Source organism: Xiphophorus maculatus, chromosome 11 (genome assembly GCF_002775205.1).
Source record: "Xiphophorus maculatus strain JP 163 A chromosome 11, X_maculatus-5.0-male, whole genome shotgun sequence".
Lineage (NCBI taxonomy): Eukaryota > Metazoa > Chordata > Actinopteri > Cyprinodontiformes > Poeciliidae > Xiphophorus > Xiphophorus maculatus.
Window position 1 is genome coordinate 26,590,109 of NC_036453.1, and position 18,327 is coordinate 26,608,435.

Sequence of the window (18,327 nt, forward strand, 5' to 3'; positions counted from 1 at the left end):
AAATTACTTGTTTAAAATCTCATAGAATTGCTAAAAAGCTAAATTGACCTTCAGTAGCATTTCCACGAGAAAGACAGCGGAGAAGAAGTCATTGAATATATCCAAGTAATATCGTTCCTGAAAAACACATGAACTTCACATGATATAACTTGTACAGCACAGCTAATTTCTTTCAGTGTCTTGTCGGTGGGTTGGGTATGTTGGTGCATCTCTCACACATCACTGTGTGACTGCAGAACGTGTAGCTCGCCTTTCATTTTCGGGATGTGTTTGTCTGTGAATGTGTGTGTGAAAAAGCGGGCTGGGGAGAACCTCTGTGTGTGAAGTGTCTCTCACATTGCTATCGGGCAGGATGGAAGGCCTCTCAAAAGCAATAGTAATGCAGTTCAGCATGATGATAAACTGAATCCCCGAGTTGAAATACCTGTGGGACACCAGTTTGTCGCAAAATAGACGCCATCTGAGAACGCACAGATGCAGTTATTAAACATTTGGAGATGACGAAACAGATGATTATATTAAAGAAGATAATAATTTTTTCTGAACACACAAATCATATTACTTTCTTCCTTTCTTCAGGTTGTGAGAAATATAAATACCAATTTAGTTGTTAAGAATCTGATAGTCTAAGCAATAATTCAAATTGTGACATTAAATCAAACTAAATCTAATTTATTGACCTCAATCAGCTTTACACATCATGTTTACACGCATCGACAGTGCATTTCTGTTTCTTAGCGTGTGTGTGTGTGTGTGTGTGTGTTTGTGACTCGCCTGTTCTGTGGAGAAAACACATAGAAGGACCAATCTTCACGCTCTTTGAACCAGCGCTTCCAGCCTACAGCTCGCTATGGGGTAAATCAGTCACAAGTCAGTTCTCCCTCCTTTCTAACAAGATGAATAAAAGAATTTGAAAGTTTTCAAGCAGTTTTACTGCTTGAACTCAACTGAGGCTGTGCTTAATTTTATTTCCTCTACTCGTCTTGGGGAGTAACCACCGTTTCTCCTTTAAATGGGATTTTACAGGGGTCTAAAATCCTATTTGTAGTTTTCCAGACAATAGTGGAACACACAAAAATTACTAAAGGTTTTTGTACTGTTGTAACCATTAAACAATCTCCCTTTCAGTTCAAACATATAAGTAGAGACTCATTGTTGATGTAATCATTATAAAATAACTTGCAATTAAGTATTGGCAAAGATCAATGTAATTTTCACAGGTGGCCAAGCGCTGTTAGCAGCTGCTGAAAGTAATTTTAAAAAGTTACTTTTAATGTAACTTAGTTACTTTCCAAATGAAGTAATCAGTAATCTAAGTTACTTTTTCAAGGAGTAATCAGCAATCCGATTAAAGTTACTTTTTCAAAGTAACTATGCCATCACTGCCCTCAACCCACCTCCACATGGACATCCAGATGCGCGAAACGCATTTGGTGTGAACGCACCATCAAGCATCTAGATTCAAATTGCACACGCGTCGAACTTGAAGCGTCTGATGCATTTTTAACGCAGGTAATGCGGTTGGTGCGGATGTATCATTAGATGCTTCCAGCGTTTAGGCAGTTCATCACAAAAAAGTTGATTTGGGGGTTAGTTACACTTTAAACTCTGCATCCTTGTTTTAATAGATTGTCATTTCAGTTTATTACATTTTATATCAGCTATTTAAATTAAGCAACTGGCTTAATTAGCAACAGGCAATTGCATAATTGGCTTTTAAGCAATTGGTTATGCACTGGGTCAGTGGTCTTTTCCCATGTCTACAATACACAGGCTGTAAACATGATTTCAAACCATGTGCCAGTGTCAAATAATTTAGAATTATTTTATGGTATTTCACTCAAAAACTCAATAAAATATTTTGACGTTTGGGGCTGACAAATTGGCTTAAAGTAGAGATGTCCAAAGTCAGTCTTCAGTCCTGCATGTTTTTAGATGTCCTCCTGTTTCAACACAGCTGATTCAAATGGCTTTGTTCGCTACTCAGCATGTTATGAAGACCTTCAGAAAGATGCCAAATGTACATTCCTTTAGCTTGGGAAATGTTTAAATTATGCAGGACATCGGGACGTTGGACACCACTAGATTGAGGAGTGTGAATACTTTTACAAACCTTTGTATTGGCTTATAAATACAAGGTAAATAAAAAATCCCTACAAATGTAAAAAAATATATAAAAAAATTAATGGTATTCAAAATGCTTTCTTAAAAATTAAGTTGCTTTTCCAGCGTTCACATGAAAAGTAATTTAAAAATAAAATTAATTTCAAGATTAGCCTCTTGCTAAAGCGAGTCTTTCACACAGACTCACCAGGTCCTGGTCAATCGGGACAGCTCTCGCGTCTTCCACCTGAAGTGGCTGCACCTGAACAGTGGTGGACTGTTGGTCTTGTTCGGTATCTCCAGCGCTCTGAAATTTTTTTTTTGGAAATATTTATGAATGAGAAATAAGGTTGATCAGCTTGATCTGCTTGATCAGAACTCATGACATGTACAGAGCATTGCCAGAAGTTTCAATTATCTAATATTTTCTTTCTACTGTACTTTACAGTTATGTATTATTTTGTGTTAATCTATGTCCATAAAATCTTAGTAAAATTCGAGTTCTTTTAAATCAATGCCAAAAAACCCTTCTGCTTGGAGTTGCTTTTGAACCATAATAAATGTAACACTGACTAATATATTCGACGTATATTGATGATTTTGATTATTGTCAAAATGTAATGTTTATCAATGGTTTCTCAATTGTTGACTGTATGTTGGATTTATGGCTTTTTCTTTTTGTGTTTTTATGATGTAAAGTGCTTTGAGCTGCCTTGTTGCTGAAATATGCTATCCAAATAAACTTGGCTGGTTGATTGATTAATTGGCTGGTAATGAGCTGTTGATGTGATTCATGTTTATAGGAGATGGGCTAGTAGCCCTCGGGGGCAGGACTTGAGTAGATCAAACATAGCCATAGCACTGGGTGATAAATCGATTTCATTGGTTAATCAAAATTTTGGTTTACGATTAATTTTTGGAAAATCTGCATTTTTTGTCAATTCCTGTCTCTGTTTCCGGGCTTCCTCCTCCCTCCTCCCTCCCCTGGTTTGGATTTTTTATTTTTATTTTATTTTTTTGCGTCTGGTATCTGCCGTTAAGGGAGGGGGGTGTTGTCATGATGGGCTTTTTTGGTCGTTAGTATTTATCGTCATCCTCGTCACCTGGGCGTAATTGACGCAGCTGTTTTTATTTTCTTAATTTTCTCTGAGCATATTTAAATTCACCCGTGTCTCTGTTTTGTTGCGGGATCATCTGTGTTGCTCAGTGTAGCTCATGTCTGCATTGTTATATGAGAAATAACTCAGTTTACAGAAATAAAGTATTCTGATTACTGCTGATCTGGGCTTTTCTGGACTTACCTCTAATTAATGACAAGACCTGTCACATCATATTTTGATAACTTTATCAAAGTTTATTTCTCAAAGACTTTGGTTTGTGGCAAAGCTGAATCTATATTTAGCTAATATTATAACTATATTCTCGTAAATGAACAGAAATTCTCGTAGCCTGGCCCTAATACTCCATCAGATTACTTACAGCAGGGATGACTGAAATAAATAAAGGAAGGTAAGGACTTACATGAGAGATAACGGTTGAAGGAATTCCTGAAAGTGTTGCGTGATCTTCAGGCTTTCAGATAAAAGAACAACAAAAAAAAGACAATGTATTTTTGTTACTGTAGTCACTCTCTGAAAGTGGATTGGGGGCGGTGGTGGGGTAGCAAATTCTGATTCTGACCTGGTTCTGGAAGTTCTCAACAACAATCCCCACCAAGATGTTGAGAATCACGTTCTTTCCCACAATAATCATCAACACGAAAAACAGAGCAGACCATGGTGAGATGGAGGCCATGCAGTTGTAAAGGACAAAGTTCCAATCTTCTAACGTCAGAACCTGCATGAGCATCAAAATAAATAAATAAATAAATAAACTAAACAACAGTGCAAAAAAATTGTTTTATTCTGACCTGGAACACTGTGACCATGGCCCACAGGAGGTTGTCAAAGTTTTTCCGCGAGTCAATCTTGTCGAAGCTTCTGCTGCCGTAATCGCCTATGTCTCCCTTAATTTCGCAGCCGAAGATGTGCATTCCCACAACGCTGCAGAGACAAACCAGATGGAAGTGAAAGTTGCTCATCTGTCCTCTGCTAGACTTAAGATTCGGTGTGAGAATGTACCTGAAGAGGAAGACAATGAAGAACAGCAGCCAGCACAGCATAGCTGCCTCCTCAATGGTCCTCTTCAGCACCATCAGTTGTCTGTACAGGTAGGGGAGGAAATGCACAAGCCTCCCAAACCGCAGGGCTCGAAATGCACGCAGAACCGACAGTCTGCTGTCAGTATCAGCTTGCAGTTCCCACAAACTGAAAGGCACAAACATTTTAGTTTGCTTTACTGTTAATGTCTAATTTAGGGCAGAGCAATAAATTAATAATACATATTGCGATAGACACATGATCAATATCAATAGATGTTACGTTTGATAAAATTTTCAATAGCTTTACCCAGAACAGCTTAGAGTTATGGGGGCAGTAGGCAGAGGAAAGGATTTAGCTGCTCAACTTCTCATGGCCATCTAAGTAAGATGGGTGGCGTCAACCAACTCATTTTCTCTTTGGTTGCCAAGCAACAACCAGTAGAGCAACTTGCATAGCAGCAGTTTAAGGTTTTGCTACCATACCGCTTAACTAGGCCAGTCGCAATAAATCAATTAATCGCATGATAAATTAAAACAAACTCAATAATTTTGATTTGCATGATTTATCGTCTTCTTCTTTTTTCTCTCTCTTTCTACCAAAAACTGGATAACGAAAGTCTTCAGTCTGGTGCACTGGCCTCAGTTAGCTCTTTCTTTGAAGGACAATTCTGTTTACAGAGACTTCATAATTCATTTTATTTGTTGTTTCTATTGTTTTGTTTATTTTTTGGGATATTTAACATGTTTTCCAGTTCCAGTGTTAAATGTTTGATAGAAATAAAGTTTATTGATCTTTGAGAATATGTTATTATATAACTTGAAAAGGGTCTTAAAACAACATTGTCATTTATTGGAATAACTTCTGAGACAATTTATCGTCCAGGAAAATGTGTTATTGTGACAGGCCTAGTCATAACTGCTTCAAAATAATAAAAGAAAACTGCATGGAGTGAAAACTGTGGCTCAAACATGAAAGGTAACGCCCCTAGTTTGACAGTATTTCAGATATTTAAAACAAAAAATCTGACCAATAACTATCAATATCGACCAATATGAAATGCTTATGTCGTGATACGTTTTTCAGCCCTATCGTCCATCTCTACATCTAATGTATAACTCTGAAACAGAGAACCATTTGAAATATAAATCCAATACATAGTTCCCACAAGTCTGAACCGAAAGTGATCCGCGCTATCTTAGCAGGCAGGCGCATGCAACCGATCTCATATTGCGATATACTGTAGTTAACTACTTAGTGAACACAAAGAACATATCAGTCTTAGCTTGGAGATAAAAGCTACATTAACTAAGCTAATTTTACAACTTCGCCAGTAAGAACAGCAGATATCACTGATATTTATTTTAGTATTACAGGGAGGTTGGTAGAGTACTCAAAAATTGTAATCGAGTAGCGACTGTTACTTATGTTGTTGCTCCAGTTAGATAGGAATGAGGCAAGAGCTAGTTCTATGCTTGTAGATTGTCATTGTTGTTATAGCAACTCCATAGCAACCGCCTGCCAAAATGGCTGTCAATTACAAAGTTCATGGAAGTGTGACGTCACGTGAGAACTACGTATTTGACCCTTTGCGCGTGTCGTCATGCTCTTCAGAACTCTGCCCGCTACGCCATGACGGACTTCAAAACAACCTATGTGCCCCTTTAGAGCCTGTCAAAAAACAGACACCTACAACCTTATATTGGTATTATTTAGTTGATTTCCCTTTAAAAATGGTCACAGGATGATGCGCAGTCAGCTGCACAAACAGACAAGGATGCAAACCAAACCAAAAACTGGTTTGGTTTGGTCCTATTCTTTTGTGCATTTCTAACGGCGCTCCAGTGTAAGGAGAAACGCTGCTTATGATATAGTAATAAAAATCATCCGGTTTGAATTCAGGTAAAGTCAGTAATTTGATCAACGCGTCAGGAGGGAGGAAGTATTGGTCAGTTTCTAAGCTAGATATTTCCAACTTTTGTAAATACCGCCGTCTGTGAACTCCAACCAAGCGTGTTACTTTCACAGGCAAATTAGCCCGACTCAAACAAGTTGAAGCCGTGGCTAACTGCCAAAAACTACTCGGAAAAACGATTTCAGTTGCTCTGTTCAAAACTCCCCTCCCTCACTTCTGTCGTCCATCATGGCATCTCAAACGATTAAGTGACATAGTTGCAAAGGGTCAATATGTTTATTTGAATTTCACTGGATACAGACTCAAACCTATGAGTCAAGGGATATATTCATTAGCGTGAGATCATACCTAATGATAACTATGAGACAGTCGAAGTTGTTGCTCCAGTCCATAAAGTAGTCAGACCCCAAGGCCATCAGTTTCAGGACCATCTCCATGACAAACACACCCGTGAAGACATAGTTAGAGATCTGTAACACATTCGTCATCATCTCTGGCTGCAGGAAGATGAGAAACACAGGGTTCATGTGCTTTTCCCACAGAAAACTTAAAGCACTTTTCAAGCATTTTCATGGTACATTTTTAAGCTTTTCCAGCAAAGCAATGCAAATGAACTAATGAAAAATGAAAAAATACATTTAAATTCGCTATATGGTATCATTTATTACTGTTATCAAGAATGTATTGTGTACATTCAACAGTGAGGAAAAGTTAAACTAGAAAATAACAACATTTTACGTTTAGAGATGTATCTCTTACACACACCCTACACACCTGACTGGTTTGACTGGTTATAATTTTGGTAATTCTAACCTTCAAACTTAACCTAAAACAAAAGAAGTTTAGTCTGATTTAACTTTCTATAAGAAAGCAATGTCTATGTATCTTTTTATTAGGTGTAAGTAAATATCTGGTTTAAACTGAAAATAATGTTTTCCAAATTTAAGCTATTAACAAAACTTTAGATTGAATTTAATTACAGAATTGCAGTTTGAATACTAAGTACTTTTAAGGACTTCATACATAAATCAAGCACTTCACAAACCTTGATAAACCCCAGCTAAAATTCAAGCATTTTCAGGGATTTCAAGCACTCATACAAACCCTGAATACAGTGTGTGTGGAGATTAGAGCTGCACCAATCTGATATTAATATCTGCATTAGCCCTGATATAGAAAAGATTATAGATTTGGTGACAATGTGTCCGATCCATAAGGCCATGGCTGGCACTGTTGCCTGTTGTGATGCAGACCAGTTTGTGCTCATCCAGTCCCCAGTCTGCTAAACCAGATTTCAGGTTTTCCCCAAAGGTGTCAGGGGTATGGAAATATCTGGTCAAGCTCATATAATGGGTCATATTTGAACAGGGCAGAGTAAAATGGAATGTCTTTGATTTCCTTACGTATGTCCTCTTTAACACTGTTGTACAGTTGTGGAATCGCCGTTCGTTATGCATTTTGTTTTTCCAGGGATTTTGTACTGGCTGCCAAACGCTTGCAACCTTTATCAAAATGCCAGCTTTTCAACAACATTAATGGGCAGCATCTCTTCAGCGATTAAGTGAACAACACCGCATGTGTCTGAGCACAAAGCACTTTGCGCCGTCCTTTTTGTACGCTGTCTATTGAAAAATGACAAATGCGTCATACCAAAGGTTGCAACCAAAGTTGTCTTTAGTAGAAAGAGAGAAAGGCACAAAGAAACAATAAGCTGATAAATAAAAAAATATTGACTTAATTTTAATTTATTGTGTGATTAATTGATTAACTGTTTAATTGCTTATTGCAAAAGGCCTAAAGAGCAGATCTTTTCAGTCTAATTCTATGCTTTGTGAACTGAGCAATGTCATGTGTTCAGAATAGATGATTGTGTTTCCTTCTATCTCTTTTAGCTGCTTGCATGTTCGCATACGCACACGCATATGTGCACGCGCACATACACATGTATGGCTAAGGAAATGACACATCAGGGAACGCCCTCTTTAGGGCATAGCTTAGACAGAGGCCTAGAAAAGAAATCAGAAACTGTTGTCAGGAGCCATTTGCTGTGTTTTCCCACAAGGAAACATGGCGATGGACCAGAGCTGTATTTTGGCCTTAATAAACAGGTATGATGATTTCAACTCGCTGATTCTTTTTGAACTTCATACATTACGAAGTAAGCTGAAGAAGGGAAACTCTCCAACACATGCTTTATTTATTTTACATTATATTTAGAATTCCTAAATGTACTTTTCGAAAAATTTGAAATCAGGTTTGTTGTAGTTTATTCTTTTCATCTTTAACCAAGATAGTCGACCTATTATTTTTGTCAGTTTATTAGTTTATTAGTGGCTGTTGTACTCCTAATTCCATTGACTGAACAAATTAAAGTTATGTTGTTTTTACATGTCTGACCAAGCTTGTGAAGCAATTGGTATATTTAAATGTGCTGTACCGGTGCAGAGTTATCAAATAAATTCAGTACATTTACATCTAAATCTATATTTATAAAACACAACTTTTTAAGTCAATTCAGCGATGTGTTTTTTTGTATCAGATCAGTGTCAGCCGGTATAAAATCTCAGATATCTATATCAGTACCGGAAGTGAAAAAAGAGAATTGGTGCATCCCTAGTGGAGAAACAAGGCAGCTTGAAACTCCTTTGAAGACATGTGAGAGACAGAGCTTAAAATACTCCTTTTCAAAATAATAGAGCAACCAAGAAAATGTGACTCAGAATCACAATTCGTATTAAAACATCTTCTCTGTATATGTTGCCAAAAACATTTCAAAACACTTACAAATGCAAACATTTTACCTGGTTATGGTGCTCGATGGCCATGGTTAGGATGTTGAGCAAAATAGCAATTGTGATAAACCTGTTGAAGACGTTCCCTGTCACAAGCGCCTCTAGCTTCCTACGGATAGGCAGCCAGCACCGGCCCTGGTGAAAAATAGTCAGGTAGGGAAGCCCTGGTTAGTAGTATATAAAAAAATTAAAAAAACTTTGTGGGTGGGAATTTGTTTGTGCTCTTACCAGTGGTGATGATTCCGCTAAGTGGTGATGATTGGAGCCCCATATGTCACTCACTCTAACAATTAAAGGGAACAATGAGGGCAACATGAATTCCCCAAGAACCAAGAAGTGCTGTTTTCAAGCTGAAGTGCTCCTGAAATTAATCTTTTACAAAAACTAGTTTAATTTAATTTGAATAGTCCAAATAGTTTGGATGTATTTTTTTCTTTCTTTCCTACTTATGTAAAGTTCCTGTTTATATCATAGCTTCGTGGTGCATTTCTATCCTAAAGAACAATATATAAAACGTCAGATCAAAACTAGATTTTAAGATGCATGGAAAAACCTCACGAAAGCCTTATGTTATGTAGCTGAGTGCACATTAATGAGAAACAAAATAAACCTTTTTGATTTTAGCAAATGGCTGCAGTAAATCACAGAGTGAAAAAAATGAAAGGGGTCTGAATACTTCTCCTACCCGCTGTAAGCATCGGCCGACCACTGATCTCCCAAAATTAAGGAAATCTGTGGCTATAAATCGGTTGGCGGATAAATCTGTGCACCCCTAGTAGTAACGTCCACATAGAATACATGCCCATCTTAGCTTGCAAATAAAGAATAGAATAGAATAGAAGTACTTTATTCATCCCAGCAGGGAAATTACTTTGCAGTTACAGCATAGAGACAAGACACAATAACATCTACCACTGAGTAGTAGATGTAAATATATGTACAGCAAGTGTGCCACAGTGCAGTTGTGCAAAATCGGACTGATTAGTGCTAATAGAGCTAAGCTAATTTTGCTACATCAGTACTATAGTAAATATCAATGATATTCATCTTATTATCTGAGATGAGTATAGTATTCAAGTAGTTGTAATGTCCTTTATATTGTTTATAAGCTGCATAGGAATGGTCTGAGAGTTAGTTCTAAGCTTGTGGCTTGTTTATTCTTATTATAGCAACTCCATAGCAACTGCCTGCCAAGATGGCTGTCAGTTACAAAGTTTATGGACTTTGTAACTGATGTCGCTACATCAGTTTTCATATGTTGTCACATATGAAGTGTGACAGAACCATTATTATGTGATTGTAACAGTCAAATACAGTGAAATTCAGTTTATAATGCTAAGCTAAAGATTGAAGCCCAGCTGATTGCATTGAATCAATAACTTTGTAGCAGTTGCCATCTTGAGCAAGATTATGCTGACAGTATGTTTTCATATGTTGTTAAATATGAAAACTATGTATAGGTTTTTGACAGGAACCAATAAACTATTAAATAAATACTGAACAAATTCTGTTTTATTTGAAAAATATTAATTCATATTATAGCAAATTTTGAGTTTAAATGACAATCATTATTTATTAGATTATTTATTTATTTACTTCCTTATTCCATAACTCATAGTTATGGATTGCAATGCATGACCTTTATTCAATTATTTACAAATTATTGTATTTCCAAGATGATAAGTCCTAAGTTTTTGTCTGAGTTTTTCAGGTGGTTGTAGACTTTTGGCCCTTAAAACACATCCTTGATGTTTGTTACAATTAAAGGAATATTTATATAACCACTCATGTAACTCTAACCTTGAGATGAGTTTTGAAACCCTCGCCTTTATAGCATTCCAAACTTCACGGAAGCTCACAGTACCAGGAAACTTCCTTCCAGGTTCATGTTTCATGGCATCTGAGTAGTGGGTGGCAATAACAACGGCACATGTGTTCATTATGATGTAGGAGGCGAGCTGGATCAAGACATAAACAACAAATAATTAGGTTGTAGCTTGTATGAGACATTAACTGTGCCGTTCAATTCAGTTTGCTCTTGTGAGGGCCAATCCACAGTAGTTGTACTGTGAAAAATGTACTACAAAAGACAAACATAACCATTATTATGTGATGTACAAATATATTGTAAAAATAAATCCACTTCAATCATGTTTGCAGATTAAATCATTGCACAGTCCAACTTGATTGTAGCAGTCAAATACAGTGAAATTCAGTTTATAATGCTAAGCTAAAGATTGAAGCCCAGCTGATTGCATTGAATCAATAACTTTGTAGCAGTTGCCATCTTGAGCAAGATTATGCTGACAGTATGTTTAGGTGTGGGGTGGAGAGAAAATCCCCTTTTTTAAACAAAAGAAATCTTCAGAAAAAAATTGGTAGCTAATAGCAACCATCGCTTTTAGTTGTGGTACACATACATTTGAACTTCTGATGGCAAAGTTTAAATGATTGATGACATTAAGGTTAAAAAAAAAACTTCACAAAAGTAATGCATCCCCTAGCAAAACAAGTCTGCATTTCCTTGTAAAAGTATTGCATTTCCACGCAATACCCCTGCGTTCCCTTGCAATGCGTTTTGCGTTCTCTTGCAATAATGTATTTACTGGTCTGTTCATGCAGCATCTTAAATAGTGAAAGTACTTCTGCTACAATACAAGGTTTTGAAAAGCTTTTAGATGTATGTATGGGGGAAAGAAAGAGAAATACATCCTAATTATTCAACTTATTTTTGAATTATTTTCATGGGGTAATAAAGCCATCTGACAGTTCTGATTGTGTCTTTTTTGTGTTTATCTGAATAGTTAATAATGCCTGTTGTCCTGTGCAGTCCTATGAACACACAGTTAACACATTCGTTTTAACCAAAGAGTTAAGAATGTATAAGCACGCTCTTTAAAGGTGTACATGTGTGCTGTTTTAAATTAACATTTGTTAGTACTGACTGTATACAAAATAGGGTGCATTTGCTTATTTATTGCAATGGAACACAAAACTTATTGCAATACTAATGTGAGGTAGTGCAAAAAAACAAACAAACCCTATCATCTACAAAAAACGACTTAAATCATTTACAGATGGGGAAATCTCAGTTGTTGAGCACTGCATACGAAATGTCCATTTTCTCTACAACCTTTTGCCCTGAAGCTTTTTTGGGACTAAAAAAAAAATCCATAGATTACCAGCTGATGCAGACAGAAACTTACAATTGTGAGGACGATGAAATACACAAAACTCCACCAGGATTTTGCGTCCATCACATAGTACATTATGTCAGACCAGCCTTCCAGCGTGACAGACTGAAGAGAAAAAGACACAGAAAAAATACAGGGAAAAATGTAGTAAAAAAACAACAATCTGAAATGTGAATTGACTCTCTGGTAAGACGGAATGAAACTAAGATCTCGTGGGTCAGAGTTATAAAAAAAATTGAATGAACACATAGAAGTCCAGTCACAAGACAGGATAGATTAGATAGTTGTAAAGTTCAGATCATCCTTTCGTAAAGTTTACAGTAATTACAATTTAAACCTTGCATATCTGCAGAGAAATGCAAATCTTGAAGTAGTCCACTCTGAGCTAGACATTAAAAAGCAAAAAGTTACAAGTACCAAAGTCCTGTTTTCTAATTTGGCTCATGGTATACACTCTACATTGCTTAAAGTATTCACTCACCCATCCAAATCATTAAATTCAGAAACCAGCACCTAGACATTGAGACTGCTTCTACAAACATTTGTAAGAGAATGTATCACTATCAGGAGCTCAGTGAACTCTGTCCTTGGACAATGATTGGATGCTGTCTGTGGAACCAGACCACAGTGTCAACCTTATGCAGAGTGCTTCAGCACACCAAGATATTTTGCTGAATTTGATGCTTCCAAATCTTCAGGAAAGGTCTGCGGATGAAGCCTCTAGTTTCAATACGACCTGAATACAACGCAAGGTCAATAAAGACATGGAGGACTAAATTTAGTGTGTAAGAGGTTGACTGGCCTGAGTAAAACGCTGTTCTCTTCCAAAATCAGTCTCTGACCTCATAAATAGACTCCTGGAACAATAGTCAAATATTACAACAAACAAACCCCTAATCCCTGGAGGTGCTGAAGCTGTTAAACCTGCAGGGGGTTGGCAGACAGCATTTTGACGTCTACAGATTGAGAAAGGGTCGTCACTCAGGTTGATATGTGTGTGAATTCAGAAAATTAAATACTTTTGACAATGTAGTGTACAGTATATGGAGAAAGTGACAGAGTGACAAATAGAGAAAAATCTGGAACTCACCTGGAAAACGGCAATCCAGGAGTAGCCGATGTTGTCAAAATTTATAGAGTTCAAGTTTGGGTTTTGTCCACTAGAACGACATATGTTGTAGTATGCATTCCAGTTAACACATTCACTACCATTACGGGTCGAAGCAAGTGGATCCAGATGGGGAGCGGGTAATGTACAGATGAGACTGCCTTCACGACTGGGAGGTATGTCTTCACAGACCCGCATGCCATCTTCAAGGCTACAGATGAAGGGAGATCTTTCGCCAGGGACGGACGCGTAGCTCGGAGTTAAGTTGCTGTACATTCTGTGTTAATAGAAGCACATGAAAGATTCAAATTATTAAAAAAAGAATCATATTTCTGAAGTATGGCTTTGTTGTCTATTGAAAAGTAATTTTTTCTCAGTGGCAGAGGCTATTAACCTTGAGAGTTCAAAATGATTGGTGTGGTAATGAAAGATTAACCAGCAAGATATTGGGGTCTAGTAAAGATGCAACTATTTTATGGGGTTGCAGCTAACATCTTTTGTATCAATCGATTATTCCATCAATTATCGGGCAATTAATCAAGTAATCAGATTTTTAAAAATTGGTACACGCTGCAGATTTTTCATTCAACCTCTTAAACAGAGGTTATATTATATTACAGTTCCATTTTTAAATAAGAAAATAAAGATTATACTGCCTAAAATGCATTAACGTATCATTCTTTTAGTGGGAATATGATCATTTGTTCCAACTACAGCTGACAAAAATATTTCTGAGATCAACATGCGTGAAGCTGAGTCCTTTCTTCTTGACCTAATATCAATACAGTTTTAGAAATTTTATTTATTTATTTTTTTTCAGAATTTGAACCTTAAAGTTAAAACTATGACACTTGACGTGTCCTTGGTTGTATATGTTCTTTTATAGATAGTCTTTGTACAGTTTTGGTTTAATAACAGCTCTGAGGGAGCTGTTGTTTCAGCAATTGGGATGTTTTACAATCTGTATACTAAAGTTAATGATTAATCGATTACTAAATTAGTTGAGAATTATTTTGGTAATTGATTTATCACAATTAATCCAACTGTTTAAACCCTAGCTTTAATGCACAGTTTTCACAATTTAAATGTAGGTTTTTGCCTTTCATTTAATAGTATTATTTGTTGTTTAATTCACATTACGACATATTATAATAATTATTCTTTCCTCTCTTTTATATACTGGATTGATACTCTATTGGTCCTAAGAAGAACCTTCATTTAGCTCTGCTGACGATATGTGAAACTTCAGGGACAAATATAAAAGTTTTAAACTTGTGAATGATCTCACTGACTGAATATTCCCAAAGAGTTTAATGAAGGCGGAAGAGAAGAAGGAAAAAACTTTTGGAAGGTGTCTTACGCAAGCATCTCATCTGGCAAAAAGCAGCGGTTAAGCAGGTCCCCTGCCCACAGCTGGACTCCCACAATGGCAAAGATGTATATGACGAGCACATAGAGTATGATTACATTTGCCAGCATGGGCAGGAGCCCTAGGAGCATGGTCACCAACTTGCGCATCTCTGCAGAGGTAAAGACAACTGGATAAGCTTCAGGGTTTTTTTTGTCTCACTCAGGGTTTTTTTTGTGTCGCCATAGATATCTATGGTTCTATGTTCAGCTTTAAAGGGGCACCAATATGTGTTTTTCATCTACGTAGTATCATCTTAGATCACATTCATATGTAGCCTTCAGTTGTTATAAAAATCCTGTATAAGTCAAATATGACCTAATTTGACATCGTAACCTGAAATTGGGCCTTTTTCTTTTTAAGAAAGCCCCACTCTTTCCAACACTCTGCGTTTACGAAGCCTCAACACTGCTCCTCTGTTAATCCCTTAACGTTTTTACTAAGGCTTCACTGAGAAGTAGCTCGTATAATGAGCTCAGCAGACTCGCAGTTTCACCAGGTGTTTGGTAATTGCTGCTGAAGGAGCTGAGTGGGGAAGTCACAGGGGAGGGCTTCTCTGTGTGGCAGAAGCTTGGAAGCTCGAAGGTGGTGCTAGGTCCACTCAGGTGTTTTGCACAGCTGAATGTTTGCCACAAGAGATTTAAGGATTTCTCAAACATGCATGAAAGAATCAGGACAAGGTTTTTGATGTAAAGCTAAAAAAAGTTGATTTTACTTAATGCTGCCCCTTTAAGATGTGAATTGACCACTGAAATCAATTTTTAATTGATAGACTGGCATTGCACAAATTCCTGGGATTTTATCTCACTTTAAAGTTGATGTATTTATTTACTACAATCTAATAAAAATAACTGGCAGACATATTTCATGCAAAATTTCCATATAAATATAGCTCTGCTATGGTGAGACTTTAAATGTGAAATCTGACAGATGGATGAATTCCAGGAAAATATTAAATAAAGTCCATCTATTCATCCATCCATACGGCATAGGAATGCTGACCAGTACTGTTTTGCATCCAGGCAGTAAAGTGAGCAGACTGTGGTAAATGTCCAAGTGACCGTCAAGATTACCTTCAATTCTGCACAACAGTCGCAATGGGGAAACTGAATAGGAGAGTGATAGGTGTATATCACAAAGTTCAAAAACTAAGTCCACAACCCTGAGAAGAAATTAGCAAATACAAAAAAATATACATTATGGAGGATTTTGATGTTCCATCAACAACACTTTATATTTCATTTACTTTGTTTCAGACATGGTTAGCATTGCGACACAAAATTGACCTGAGTCTTATAAGGTTACTAACTCTACACAAATAACAAAGAAGTCGAATATGTGCCAGTTGTATGTCAGGAATTCCTGGAGGCCCAGGGCCTTCAGTCTGATTATCAGCTCCACACAGAAGTAGCTAAGCATCGTGCGTGATGAAATCTGATTGGAAACAAGTGAAATTCATGCATTACTGGCAGACAATGACTACAGTTCTTGGTTACAAGTGACTAAATGAGTTCAGATCTAACTCTCACCTTTTGAAGGAGATGTTCATCTGTGCAAGGAAGGTAAGTTCCATGAATAATACAGCCAATCGCTATGACCAAAAAAGAAATATAGCCTGGCCAAGTGTGTGAAGTTAAGGACAAAACCTAATAAAATTATTCAATTGCAACGGAGGTTGAGACTTACAACCTACAACTTTTGTAACCTGATTAGTCTAAAAAAATGGAGAGTAGTGCTAGATAGGTTAAATTAAACAACACTTGTTATTTGATACACATATCACTTGAAGTAATTATCAAAGGATATTGGCTAAAGAGAAACTTAGTGCAGAACCGCTGGAAGGCTGAGTCATTTGACTCATCCGTGGTCGATCTGGGCTCCCCGTTTTCTGGTAATGGTGTGATGACTGTTGCATCATACTGGGTCATCAGTTGGTCATTGGTCTCAGTCATAGTGACGTACAGCAGCTGAGCTTGTCCCTGTGTTGCAGTAAAAATAGAGATACACGTACTGTTAACCTTATGTTTACATTCAAATTCAAAAATACTTTGTTGATCCCAAATTATATGTTGTTGTAACTCATTAATTAAAATTCTGCAAAGTGTTGTGATGGTCACGACAGTCATAAGTCTTGTAATGGTCTGTATTACAGTTAATTTGAAGAAGCCGCTGACTGAAGACACTTTGTTTTCTGAAGACAGTCTTGTGAAGAGGATGGTCAGGGTTGTCCATGAATTTCTTTACGTGGTGTAATATCCTTATTTGCATTATTATCTCCAAATGTTCCAGCCGTCCCCAGAACAGAACTAGCCTTCTTTATCAAGCTATTGAGCCTTTTCAGGTCCCTGATTTTGATGCTGCTGCCCCAACAGATGACAGCAGAAAAGATGGCACTTTCAACAACAGACTTGTAGAAAAACTGCAGCATCTTGCTGCAAACCTTAAAGGATCTTGGTTTCCTCAAGAGGCACAGTCTGCTCTGTTCCTTCTTATAGACAGCTTCACTGTTGCATCTCCAGTCCAGTCTGTCGCCCAGGCGAACATAGAAGTATTTATATTCTGCAACCACCTCAGCTTCTTCTCCCATGATGTAAATAGGATTTGACCTAAACCTGTTTCTCCTGAAAACTATGAATTCTTCTTTGTTTAGCTTACATTCAAGAAGAGATGATTGTTCCCACACCTTCTTCTAAAGGCCCTGTAATAATTGTTTGAATTTTGTTATTTTGGGGAATAAAACCCATGTTCTTTGAAAATCTACTACTGTGTCCTCATGGCTGACCGGCCCAGTCCCTCACAACTACATGCACAATTCAGCATATAAAACTAGCATAGTTTGCTTCATTTTGGAATTATTTGTATTCCTTAAAAATATCAACGCTTTGTCTAAAGACTTGAAGTAATTTTACTGTAAGATATTTGTGATAGGAGTAATTGATAATATGTTAGAATATGCATAAATTACCCATTTGTTTTTAACATGACAGATTATAAATTAGCATTAACTGACTGACAGGTACATTTTAAATCCCTGTTTATCTTTACACTTACCAGACAAGAAGAGAGGATTCTCTGAAAGTTTGAACACAGCTATCTCAGTTAGTTTCTGCATTTAAAAACAAACAGTAGAAATCAGGTCAGTTAAGCCTGTTGTTGTCATGGTAATTACCATATTTGCACAATGTGTGATATTTTAACAATTTTTTATAACAAAGAAAATACACACTTGTCGCCACTATTTTGTTTTTAGAACCATCTTCAAGACAAATCCAATCTAAAATACAAAAGACTTTTGCTTAGTGGACAAAACGGGGTATTTTTTTTAAAATCATATATGGATCAAGTTCAAAAGTCCTGACACATATGAACAAATTATTACAACTAAAGAAAACTCCTTTTTAAAAGGAAATTATAATAAAATACAATAAAAATGTTATTCAGGCTTATAAATCCTAAAATTATAAAAAATAAAATATCCACTTGTACTCTCACCCAATAACAAACCTTAATAGTCAATGTACTATTTAACTGATACATTTTCAAATTAAAACTCTTGTTTTGATTTTGTTTACGCTTACCAGACAAGAAGAGGGGGCTTCTTTGGTCCCACACTGAAAGTCTGGACAAAATCAACTAATTCAACTAATTTAAAAACAAACAATAGAAATC

General features: G+C 36.7%; 1 protein-coding gene across 1 annotated transcript in view; it reads right to left on the minus strand.

The window, feature by feature from the left end:
* LOC102223158 (voltage-dependent T-type calcium channel subunit alpha-1H-like) overlaps nt 1-15,788 on the minus strand; it is a 30,647-nt gene extending 14,859 nt beyond the window's left edge. Inside the window, exons 1-16 of the mRNA XM_023342542.1 lie at nt 15,732-15,788; nt 14,611-14,770; nt 13,233-13,527; nt 12,155-12,247; nt 10,749-10,906; nt 9,177-9,231; nt 8,958-9,083; nt 6,505-6,653; nt 4,224-4,409; nt 4,013-4,145; nt 3,784-3,939; nt 3,625-3,675; nt 2,312-2,410; nt 775-848; nt 337-460; nt 49-117 (exon numbers count right to left, since the gene is read on the minus strand). Coding sequence (XP_023198310.1) covers nt 49-117; nt 337-460; nt 775-848; nt 2,312-2,410; nt 3,625-3,675; nt 3,784-3,939; nt 4,013-4,145; nt 4,224-4,409; nt 6,505-6,653; nt 8,958-9,083; nt 9,177-9,231; nt 10,749-10,906; nt 12,155-12,247; nt 13,233-13,527; nt 14,611-14,768 — 1,926 coding nt within the window. The 5' untranslated portion in view covers nt 14,769-14,770; nt 15,732-15,788. The remainder of the gene's footprint in view (nt 1-48; nt 118-336; nt 461-774; nt 849-2,311; nt 2,411-3,624; nt 3,676-3,783; nt 3,940-4,012; nt 4,146-4,223; nt 4,410-6,504; nt 6,654-8,957; nt 9,084-9,176; nt 9,232-10,748; nt 10,907-12,154; nt 12,248-13,232; nt 13,528-14,610; nt 14,771-15,731) is intronic.
* Nucleotides 15,789-18,327: the final 2,539 nt, after the last annotated feature.